Source organism: Streptopelia decaocto (genome assembly GCF_964273445.1).
Source record: "Streptopelia decaocto genome assembly, chromosome: 1".
Classification (NCBI taxonomy): Eukaryota; Metazoa; Chordata; class Aves; order Columbiformes; family Columbidae; genus Streptopelia; species Streptopelia decaocto.
In genome coordinates, this window is record NC_138663.1 from 22,811,157 (window position 1) to 22,824,096 (window position 12,940).

The 12,940-nt window shown below is 35.3% G+C and overlaps 1 protein-coding gene across 1 annotated transcript in view; it reads left to right on the top strand.

Moving 5' to 3' along the window:
• Window positions 1-12,940, top strand: part of GRM8 (glutamate metabotropic receptor 8) — a gene marked incomplete at both ends in the record, with an annotated part of 340,828 nt that overhangs the window by 134,632 nt on the left and 193,256 nt on the right. Inside the window, one exon of the mRNA XM_082066696.1 lies at window positions 12,433-12,568. Within this exon, the coding sequence (XP_081922822.1) occupies window positions 12,433-12,568 (136 nt within the window). The remainder of the gene's footprint in view (window positions 1-12,432; window positions 12,569-12,940) is intronic.

The following is a 12,940-nucleotide window of genomic DNA, read 5'->3' on the forward strand; positions in this document are numbered from 1 at the left end:
AAAAAATGGTAGAGTTATCTAACATTTCATTAGAAGGGGCTGAACAGCAGACATCTTTTGTCAGTTACTAGACACCTTCAATACATAATGTGTCACAAGACAGCCGCTTCCATTTCTTTTTCAGCTAATGGTGATTTCCTGTAGCACAGATATGATTTGCATGGAAGGAGCCAGGTCTGGGTTTGTCTAATTCTGCAACATTAAAATGTAGACAGAGACAGAGCCTGAAGAGCACTTGCAAGATTTCGCCTCTGATAGAACAAAGAAGGGCATAGTTCCGTGACAACAATTGAACTGTGGACCAAGTGCCCTTGCAGTGTTTGGTCTGTTTTCTATGTCCTAAGCCTTCTCTCTCTCACAGACATTGCTTTTCATCCATTTGATAGCTACATTTGTAAAAGTGTCCAGATTTCCCTTTTTACTGTAGTGTACTGTTAGCATATTTAATTTTGAACACAGTTGCCTTCATTCATCTTGTGTCACTGAGCAGCTTGGTTGAGGTTGACAGATCCATACATTCTGGCTGAGTCAGAGTTTGGTCAAGGAGAGCTAGAGCTCTTATGCCTGTTGGCTGCCATTCTTTACAGAGGATTTTACACTGGCTGTGCACTTTGATGGAAAGGCCAAGTTCTCCTGTTTCTTCCTGCATGGGCAACTGTTTTCTCCTTGTGTTTTCCCTTCTTTGGTGTTAAGTAGAGCCTTTGTTTCTTTCAGAATGTTACTGAGAGCAAAGCCATGTCTCTACCATCTGAAAAAAGGATAAGCAGTGTTAAATCTGTCCTAGTACAACTATTGACAGAGCACATAACAGCAACTTTGATCCCACGTGCTGGTCATTTCCCAACAGGCAATGCTTGGAATTTCCACTGTTTTGGTAATAGCGGGAATAGGCCTGAATTATATAATTATCTGGCCTTCTATCCTGAATCCTTAGTCTGAATCTAAGCATTTTTCAGTGATTCAACTTCCAGAGTTGCTACCTGTATTCTTAATGAATAAGGACTTAATTCTTTTCTGAATAAGGCCTGAGAATATACAACAGACATATAGACATGCTGTACCACTTACAATGTAAGATTAATCTTCTGGATTTTTGTGTCTTCTGATATTTGTTTCTTCAAACAAATATAGATGTGAGTAAACATCCGGTAAAATTAAACATTGCTGTATTTCTGCAATTTATTTTATATGTACATACATGATATCTTTCATTCAAGAACAGCTAAAGTATCTGTTCACCATTTATTGTACCCCAGAATTAAAACCATTTAGTTGCTTTTGCTCTTGTCCCATCATTTTTATATTGCTCTTATGTGCCTAAAACCAAACTAACTCGTGTTCCATTTGCAAGCTGTTTCCTTTTGCGTGCATAGGCTCTCTGAGCACCTTCCTGCTTCTTCCTTCAGCTCTAAGTTCTCAGGCCCCTTGCAGCCCTTGAAGCACGTCTCCTGGTTAGCCACTTTTTACCCGATACTTTTGTTTTCTCTAGGGCTTTATGAGTTAAGCTAATCCTTCATCCCAACATATACTTCAAGAAAAAGACTAATTAGTAAATCCACTCACTCCTAAACTTCTCAAGAGAAATTTTACCTGTTGATATTAAATGCATAGAGATAAGGCTCCTCTCTTTAATTTCGTTCTCTGATCCAAACTCACAATACAGTGCCACAGACTTTGTTAAAGTTACAGTGGTTATGTAGCCAACTTTAATTCAGTTACACTTTTAAAATAAAGGTAGGATTCTGTATGATTATTTATGTGAGAGGCTATAAAGTCACTCTTGTTCAGTCACTAACTCATTCCTTTATTTTACTGCTGTGTTATAAAATAAGTGTTACTGTTTCTTATTATCGCTGTATTTTCAACTGGTGTAAAGAAACATAAAAACTTGAAGCAATATACAAACCTTAGCTTTATTCTCTTCATATTATATAACCCCCAATGGCAATAAGTCAGCAGATAAAGCTCATTAGTATTTTTAGATCCTAGTGATGTTCTTACCCCAGTGTCCAGCCCTCAAAGTGCTTTAAAATGAGATAAATATAGCTAGGTACTAACATCAAAATGCATATATGAATTTTTCAAATATAACTTGCAGACTAGATACACAATTAAATAAACTCAGCCTTCCTAACTTGTATAAGAGAAGCTTACTTAACTTATAACTTAATCACATAACTTAATTATGTACAAGTTGTTGTGTTTGGAAGAATGAAGGAGTTTGATTTCTGGTTTTGAGGAAAAGGTGTAAACAGATCCCGTTGTTGTGAACTGAATTTAGCAAAATTAAACTGATGAAAAAGAACTTTGTTAGTTTGTTTGTCTTTTTTTTTTTTTTTTTTTCAGTAGTGAGTCATAAACCATTGGAACAACTTTTTCCATGGGTATGGCAGAACCGTCATACCTTGAAATGTTTATAATTTTATCTAAATACACTTTAGATCAGATGGAAATCAGCTGAATTCAGATATTCTAGGATAACAGGCTTTGACTCATTACACATGGAATCACTCAGAAATTATATTTCCATTTCATTCAAAATTCTGATATTAAAAAAAATTAAAACAAATACTGAAATTTTCCATAGTGAAAATAAAATATTTCTGTTCTCAAGTGTTTTTGTCTCAATAATAATACATGTAATCTTTTACTGAATTAAAAAAAGCAAAAAAAACCCCTCAAAATTATATATTTGGAATAAGAAAGCCCCAGCATTTTATATTACTGTTTTAATTTTTTTAATCTAAAAGGTAAAGGTTGAACTATTGTGACTTTTTGTCATTTAAAGTTTTGTCAAATAAGTGCAAAATATTTCAATTTTAGTTAAATGGCCTTCTTAAAAGCTCGAGCTTTTGAAAAGGACTCTAATCAACCTTAAGTGTGGAAGAGGCCAAGGTAGTTGCTGACAATTGTCTCTATAAATTTGGGTTTATAATTTCATATAGAGAAGATTACAGAATTCTCTTTTCTCAGTTTCAGACAGAGCTTAGCTGAAAGATATTTTGTTTTACTTCAAATTTCAGACTATTTGTTGAACCTCACACTGAAGATCAAATATCAGTAATAAAACTGAGACTTATCTTCATCAAAGTTAAGTAAGGCTTTATATGCAAACTATTTTGATAGTTCAGATCGTGAGAAAATAAATATTTTACAGGTGGAGGTAATGTAAGCTAAATAATATATGCCTAATTTTAAGGATAATCTCATTATACTGGGCAGTTTAGTTAAAGGAATATGTAAACAAGGTTGGAAATTGCTTTTGCCACCAACACTCTGGAAGAGGGCAGAAACAGAAGGGAGGGAAGGAATGGTGGGTTTTTTTTGTGCTTTTTTTTGTGTGTGTGTGTGCGTGTTTTTTGGTGTTTGGGGTTTTTTTGTTTGTTTGTTTTGTGTGTTTTGTTTGTTTGTTTTTTGTTTGGTTGTGGGTTTTTTTTATTTTTGTTTGTTTGTTTTGTTTTCCAGTGAATACAATAAATCTGTGGCTATTTTGTGACCACAAAGAAGAAGAATGTCTTCACTTAGAAAGCAGACAAAAACGTTTCAGAATGAGAACATTAATCACTGCTGCTATTTTTCTTAGAAGGCATGATTAAAACTCAGATTCTGCTGCCTGTGTACAGCATTTAAGTGCAAAGGAGGTGACTGAAGGCAATCTCTGAACACGACAAAAACAGTAAGATGCATGCAAGGGAAAAATAGGACAGCAGCCTACCATTAAAATCAGGCAATCCAGGACAACTTAACTGAAAACAGCCTTTTATATCACTGTTAAAATATTTAAAATAAACAGGGCAGGGAGTGGAATAAAAAAAATGTTAAACTGGAGATCTCCACAGGGAACAAATTATTCTGAAAGAAGAAAGGTTATATTTGTTTAGAAATAAATGTTTTTACAGAATTCAGCCCTTCTTGTGGTGGGGTTTCTTTTCATGCCAAAACATAATCATAAAGGATGCCAGAACCTCCTATGTCTTCTTCATGATGTCAAGTACAACCATTGGGGATTGAGACTTCAGCTAGTAGCATTCAGGGGAAGGTGCCTCCAGTGGTGTGGCAGGAGAATGCTGGACCTTGGCAAAGGCATCCCATGTCTGATGGTGACACCCAGGAAACAGAGGGGAACATGTTACGCTGGGCTGTTGGAACTGTATCTGTTAACATTGCACCAGGTTTAACCAAGAACTTTGAAGGGTGCAAAAATTGATTGACTGTGCTTGGAGATTAACTGGTGATTTTTATGGCTGACCCACCTCTGGAATACTTTGAAGCAACCATTTGCATATAAAGTCCCTGAAACAACAAATCCAAATCTTTACAGCTTCTCAGGCCCATTAGTACTGAGAATTTTAGAGAAATTGAGGTAAGAATAAGGGCCATATTCAAGCAAATTTACTGTCAGAGAAAAGTATCTATTAGGTAACCACAGACCAGAGTTTGAGTTCACAGTATTTCTTTGTTACAAATCAGAATAGATGTTACCTTAAAAAAAAATCTGAAAATCTTTTAGAATTTAGGTATTTATGAAATTTCTTTCATATGATTTCCTAATCTAAAGAAAACAAAAAAGATAAAGAGGATCTTCCTTCCTCATCAATGATATATGTAGGATGTAGCCAGGAAACGGAAAATAGCAGTATGTTTCTTTCTACCTGTTATACCTCTGCACGTTTTAAACATGCAAGTAGGAAGAACCATGTTTCCACAGAAGGATATATTCATGCCCACTGCAATGGTAAAACAAGACATAGCTGTGAAAGCCTTGCAAAAACTGACCAGTAAATGTACTTGGAGGCCATTTCAATTATATTCTTTTGGCCACAGATTGTTTTGAAGTTTGACTGGGCACCCCATGTCCTTCATGAACTAGTTATATAGTGATTTACTGTGTAGAGGAAAATTCCTCTCTCACAACCTTTCAGAATTCAGTCTTTTCAGGCTTTTTTTTTTTTTTTTTTTGGGTATGTGATATTTACCCATTCATGAATTTCTCTACTATAGATAGATTTTTCTTTTAGCCTCTCACTTTCAAGCCGGAGAAAGTTGCCTTTCATTTACACAAGTAACACTAAAAATTCAAAAGATGAAAAATGTGTTGTTTGTAGGTTGTTTTTTCAAACCTGAAAAAAAAAAATCAGTAGGTTCGGTGATGGTGAGAATATCCCTTGCAGTTATTTTCTGTCAGATGCTGGTGTTAATGTAAGCTTTAGTGGTACACTTGGAATAGTTTCTTCTAAAAAAAAAAAAAAATTTAAAAAAGAGAATTTTTTACTGTACAGAATGGAAATGTAAAGTAACAGATCTCTCATGATTCATGTCACCTAAGAGACAGACTCTGACAATGGAAGCCAGTAGCCAGTGGTATCATATGGAGCCAGAGCTGTTTTTTTTCTTTCTTCCTTTTCTATTTTAGAATTAACATCTGCTTTGCTCATGATGTAAGTATCTGTATGAGCACATGTGTTTGTGAAATATGCATGGCTGTATGCCTATGAACACTCACAAGGATGTAATAAAAACAGTTTTAAAAGGAATGAGTGAATTGTATTTAACAGAATGTTTTGTGTTCTTTCATAGTTTTGCAGAATGCCTTTTAATTTTTTCCCCAAAAAGGATGAATGAAAGGAAGACCAGACAAAAAGGCATTGCTAAAAGGCCTTTTCTAAAACACTGAAATAAATAGGAGAAACTTTGAGCTCTTGAAAGCTGTTAGTTTTGAGCGGAAAAGCTCATGACTGTAGCTGCTGTGTTGATGAAAAAGCATCATTGACCTGCTTGTGTATTAAAACATCTTTGTCATGAATATTAAGGGATTTTAAGAAAAGAAGAAAAAAAAAAAGACATCAATGTATGGTTTCAAATTGCAGACTGTTTTTGTCTGTTAAAAGATTATAACAAAAGCTCTCACCCTCCATTATGTCTACATGTATTGGACGCTAAGTGCTACTTCCATCTATTCGGAGCAAAGTATTATTTAATTTAAATTATTTATTTATTTATTTATTTATTTCTATAATCTTGCATCGAAAACTATTGCCACTGTGGGCTGAAAATTATCTTTGTAAGAGTAAGTGAAATGTTTGCTGATGTATTTGGTGAGCTTCCAAGGAAAAGACACAAGAGTTTAGGATCACAGAATCACAGAATCACAGAATGTTAGGGATTGCAAGGGACCTCGAAAGATATTTCCATAATGCAGGTAGTTAGTGACAGCAACAAAGGAGCTGCACTGGAATAAGATTTTATTTAACTAGATTTGGACGTGAATAGTTCTGAGGGTGCCATGGCATGGACTTCTGTGTGAGCAGAAGGCCCAGGTCCTCTTTTGTGTAGCTGAGCTACCCTGAAGTCCTTATAGCTACATTAGTGACTCTATGGTTTGTTGGGGTAGTTAAGTGAAGGTAGTACTAGAAAGAATGCAGGGCTGCATCCAGACCTCCCAACTACTGTACTTTGGCATTAAGGAGGCATTTACATTTTGAAGAATTATTGCTTGTGAAACTTGATCTTCAACTTGTAATTATATCTTCCTTGGTGTTGCTCCCTATTGACTCATACTCTAGAAAATCATTGCCAAGGACATCTAGTGATACACAAGAGATTGGCAGCAAGTTGGTTGTGTTTCAATACTAGTTCCTAAAAGTACTCGATTAGCAACATCAGTGCAAGTCCCATGCAGGACAGTCACTTAGCTTATTTTTCTTTAACATTCAGATTTCTTAGCATCTAAATTTATCAAATAATGAACTATCTGCTTAAAAAGAGGTCTTGATGGATTTACTAAGTCACAACGTTATCCCGATTTTGTCAACAGAACTTGAGCATAAAGCATCCTGTTTTTAATATTTCCAACAATCTTCACACTGAACAAGGTTCCTGGCAATCGCAACACACTTTCAGTATAACCAGGACTAGATTTTCTAGACTTCCAATATATCCAGGGGAAGGACTGGAAGAGGAAGAGAAATGTAATTGTCTGTTTTATGTCATGTTCTCTTGGATGACGTGGTACTGTCAGAAGTGTGTATCTTCCTGTCAGATAGAGGCTGTGTCTGCCTCTGACAGCACCCTGTGTGCCTCACAGGAGAGTTTCTTACCAAGGCTGCTTCTGAGTCTCTGACATCTGTTCCCCTACTTGGAATAAGAACTTCTCTGCCATCACATATTTCTGTAATGTTTTTGGAAACTTTCCACAAGCCTGCATTAAAATTTTCTTGGCCTGCTAACCAGTCACATATAATTCATCTCAAAAAAAGAAAATGTATACTTGAAAGCAGCTGAGAAAGTCCTGCCAGGTAGGACTGGGTTCTAGATGTGCTCTGGCTATTTGTCTTGAGCTTTTTCAGGAACAATGTGATTTGTGATGAAGTTGCCATTAAATAATTGACTTGTAAGGACGTATACTGAGTCAGGTGAGGTAAGCCTCCTTATGCTAAGAAGTAGATAGTTTGATCACTTCCCATTTTACAATGGTAGGGCTAAGTATATACATCAGAAAGTAAAACAATTTAGAGGGTAAAATGGTTGTGAGTAGTATGGTTGTGGTCCTGACACTGAACATACTTGAACTGAAAACAGCAGCTTTTTTTTTTTTTTTATATGAAGACAGTGCCCGTTCTTGTGTGCCCTACTTAATTGGTCCATAATGTAGAGCTGGATCCTAGCTGGGGTAGGAGAGAATATGTCCATTGTATTTCTATTTACATTTAGCTTCATCTTCCAGTCTTTGCTTCAGGAAATTAATTTGCTAGTTTAAGTTTTCTACCAAGTCTGCTTGCTATTTTCCAAATAAACATTCAACATCATTTCTTCTGACACCCACCTCCACATACTTGAGTATTTAATGGTTTGCAATTAGCATGCCATCTTGTGACTTCAGAACCCATGAGAGCTAAAGTGAATATTTATCATTATAAAATCAACATAAGTTTAACCACCAAAATGATGTAGGTACTACATTTCCTGCTTGTTTTATTTTTTTCTTTAGTAGAATCATTATTGTAAGAGCACAAAAAGAAAGGAAAAAGCTCATCGTTCCAGCATACTGACAATATCTTACATATCTACCATTTTTTTTTTGTTTGGTGATAATCTATTTCCTGCAAGCAATGTTATACAGTGCCACTGTAAGCAAGCCAATACTAGCATGGAACAATTAATTTAAGATGCGATTTTTATCACAATGGAGAAAACAACTCAAAAACATATTATTGTATATCAGGGTTGGGTGTATCCCAGTTTTAAAAGCGCATGAGTTACCAGAAGCGGTTACATGTTGTGGAGCAGCTGGACTGAATCCTTGATCATGAATAGGGTGCCACCTGCCATGAACCTGATTTCCAGCTTCCATCTCTGCTCTTCTATTTTTCATCCCCTGGCTCCAGGTGCTGGATATCACACCTGATAGCTGTTAGACAGAAGACAAATGGATACTTATCATCACTGACACTGTGTAGTTCATATTAACTGTTTTATTCCTCTAATCAAGCTCTGGGATGACTGGGTACAACCTTAGTTTTACAAGGCTGAGAACAGAAAAAATACGCTTAGTAGAGTTTGGTGCTAAGAATTATTATTTTTTTCCTGAGAGCAGGTGAAGAACTACTTTCCATCAGTGCCATCTTGATGTCTTTAAAACGTCTGACAGATGTGAACCCTGAATTTAATCTCCTGTGTCATATATGAATTACAGAATGGGTACAATTGGAGTGTGTACAATTACTGGTATCTGTTCCTAGTTGATCTACCTGAAATGAGTCTACCTGTCTGACTCCCTTCTTGGTCTCAGTAACAGCTTCTAGTGCAGCCCCCTCTGAAGCCCACTCATAAGTCCCTTAATTGACTGCATTCGAACACAACATTGCCTTTTCAGTAAGAAGCTAGTTAGCTCTCATTTCCTCATACAAATGCTAGATTAAACATCATCTCAACCAAGGGAAATTTAAACAAACTTATTTTTTTCTGTACCTCCGCAGACAATGAAAGATAACAAATACTTTAGAAACCAGTAACAGGGACAAGAAATCATCATGCCAGATCAGTCAGAAATGCTGACAGGGTGAAACGTGTAGACACTATTAGTTTTTATGATTCACAGCCATGAATTCTCCAGGGGCATTATGTTTCTGAACCATCTGCCCTTTGGCACCTCTGCAGCAAATGGTAAATCCATTGGTATCACATATGAGATATCTATTCTCAAACCCTATTTCCTTTTGGTTTGGGGAAATCTCTCTTTTGTTCACACTTCGTAAGATTGTCCTAACTACTGACCTTAAAACCTGTCATTTTAGAACCTCCACTAGCTATTTTTGAGGAATAATTATTCCTTATTAAGTTTGCCAGCCTCTAAGAATCCTTTTCCTAGACACTCATCTCTCTCTGTGTCTGGGCACTTAGCCCAGGCTGTAGATTTCAAAGGCAGCAGGGTGCTGAGAGGTTAGACACTGTAATGTTTTAAGTACCTTTGTGGATCTAGCATTTCACCATTAGCTGAAAATTGATACTCTGTTATTTGTTTGAGCAACAGCTGTATAAGCTGTATATATAGATAAGGGTATACAGAAAATGTTTTCTTTGTTGGAGACAGCTTACACAATTCATTATAAATGTAGCAACAAGGCTAAAGTACATTTTATTTTGTTCCTATTAGTACTTAACACATTCCTCAATGTAGAGATGCTAAGATGCAGAGTACCATCATGATTGAACTTACTGCTGCAATGATGGAATGCTGTTTCTTCAACACCATTTTGACTGAAAATAGCTTTTCTAGATACTGCACTTTTTCATTGCTTGATATCTATTCCACACAGATTGTTGATGGCTGTATAAAGTGTATTATATGAACATATCTTGTAATATTTGCAGTTGACTTTAATGTGGAAAGAATGTTTTTTTCCTAAGGGCCATTGCATGAATAGAAATAGTTGAAAAATGTACTCTTCAAATTTATGAGGGGAAAAAATTATTCCTTTAAGTAATTTTTTAGGATCTATTTTACTTTTTGTGCCTGAATGACTTTGAGGACAGTTGAGAGCTTGGCATTGTTTTTCAGTTTTTCCTTTTTAATGGTGAACTGCTGTTAAATTTACAGGATGTTTGCTAAATATTTCTCTTATATTTCAGACCTGTTACTTGAGAAAGAGGTTGCAGTAAAGAGCTTTTTGAATGTCTATCACAATAGCCTAGTATCGGTTTAGGAAATTGGCTAAAGTTTTTCATGGTATGGCATCCATCTTTTCATTGACAAAGATACCTGGAGAATATGAGGGTCACTTATTACCTGGGCTCATCTGAGGTTATTGGCATATTAGCTGTCCATCATGGGGACCCAGGCTGTTCATAAAAATTTGAATAAATATGTTGCAAGATAAAGGCACTATATTCTACTTTGAAACAGATAAGAATAAATTATTTAAATTATATCTTTACACTATTTATAGATGGTAAAAAGTGTGTACAAACAATTTTTGTTAGAAATGGCAGATATTCTGATTTGCAAATAATATTTTTTTTCATGTAAGGCAGAGAATAATTCAGAATAAATATATATGGTAGTATGTATCTCTCAATCTAATAAAATAGTAATGTAACTACTCAATAAATTGATGCATAGCTGAAAAAGGTGATATGTTTGCCTGTGACTAAAAGTTGTTATTTTTAAACTCTCAGTTGATAATTCCATGCTTCATTTATTCCATGTCTAAACTTGATTCCAACTTAGGATCTGCCTGTGCAAAGAACTATTGAGGTCAATGAGATTCTGCAGAGGCAGAACAAAATCCCCAGAATTTTCTAAATATTACATTTAAATAAAAGAAAATTTTAAAAGCTCAAAAAATAACTTTATTTTGCTTGTTTGTTTTCCTTAAAGATTAAACACATCCAGCTTAAGAAAGCCAACACAAGAGACCTCTGTTACTTCTTCATATAGCTCAATATCCTAAGCTGCATCTGGTTGGAACCTTGTTTTTGTCCAAATCCTATCACTGACAGTGGGTACCAACTTAATTTGTGAAATTCTTTGCAAAAATACAAGGTTGACAAGACTGTTGAAAAAGTTGGAATGCCTCTCCATATACAACATAACCATCTAACCGTGACTTCAGTTCTCTAATTATCTTTAATATATAGATTTATATATGCCCCAAATGATCTTATATATCAGGAAATAAATACTAGCTTTCAGAAAAATAGAACAGCTCTTTTATGACACATTCTTATTCTTACACTGAAGGCAATCTTCAGTGCAGAAATATTAATATGGAGATGCTGAGATGCAAAATTACCATTTGCTTTGCCTTTGTCTACTAACATGTCACTTTTTGTTAGAAATAAGTTTTTCTCGTTTTCTTAATTTTCAGGTTTTATTAATGATTAGATTCTCCACAAGAGGCTCTTATTTTGGGAATAATAACAGGCAATATCAAATATTGGTGGGAGTCAGATGTACTAATGCAAATCAGGGAACAGTTTTAAAGAAAATAATTAAAATAAATAAATCAGCAAACAATCACAGAAAGATTATCTATGGCATAGGAAGTTGGTGCCAATCTGGACTCAGTGCTTCATGAAACAGGCTCAAGAATTTCTCTCCTCATCTGCTCAGACATTGATAAGAGTGTCGTAACTGGGAAGTAGAAATTCCCTTACACTGGTGTATGAAAGCCATTGGAAATCACCGGGTTTCTGTACAAATTTGTCCCTTTTTGGAGGACAGGTAAAATGTAAAGATTTCAGTTGACATTTTCCGCCTTCTGTCAGCAAGAGATATAAATATCATCTCTGAGTTTGCATTCATTTGCTGATTAGTAATTTAGAATATTCAATGGCAACCTGAAACCTCTTAAATAATTAAGACAACTTAATTAAGAATGTCATAATAACAATTAGAAGTGATCTGCATGTATTTGTTCATAAGATAATATTTCAGCTTTACTACTTTATTTTGTAACCACAGCATTTATTGTTTACCTTATACTCTCTGGTGAAAAAGCAGAGATGTACGATAGTAACTGATGCTGGAGAGCCACATTATGAACATAAAATAGCTGTTAAATTGTGGCTCCCTGGTTAAAGGCAGTCCTGTGGCAAAGCTGGGTTCTCAGCTGCCATAAGTTGGGGTAAGTTTGTGGAACTTAGTCCAGCTGAGCCAGAGTACAGTGCTTGTTGGTCTTGCTCAGGATGTTGGTTTAGTTTTTATATATAAATGAGTCTTCAATGCAACATTAAGTGTGTAGGTTTGTACAGCACATACTTCAAAATACATAAATTAACTTTTGGCTGTGCTGTCTTATCACAGATTAACATCTTGTTTTCTTTGACTGCTGGGATTACCTGAACTGTACATATTTATCATGTAAAAATTATTATTTCTTTTTTCCTACTCTTTTTTTTTTTTTTTTTTTTTTTTTTTTTTTTTTCCCTCAGGAGGTGTTTGCATTGCTCAGTCACTCAAAATTCCTCGGGAACCAAGACCAGGAGAGTTTGAAAAGATCATCAAGCGCTTGTTGGAAACTCCAAATGCTCGTGCAGTGATCATGTTTGCAAATGAAGATGATATTAGGTACCTGTTTCCCAATTTTGTGTGTTAAAGACATTCCCTCTTCACAGAGCTGATCAATTGGCTGGTATAGAATAGAGTAACACAGGAGTTTTCAGATTCAGTCCCATGTAAAAATTATTGGAAATCTGGTGATGAGAATTTGAGCTGCAATTATATAGTGTACTGGTCCTTTATTCAGTGGAGATCTAGCCTGTTTCTAAAAGCACAGCTCCAACAGATTGCTATTTGGTGAATGAAAATGAAGAAACCAGTAAGAATGATAGAAAAATATGGCTAAAGAGGAAACAAATTAACTTGTAAAGTACTGGAGTTCAAGACAGCTGTTGGCGAATAAGTTTTAGACTGTGAAAACTGTTGACTGATTGGTTAGTG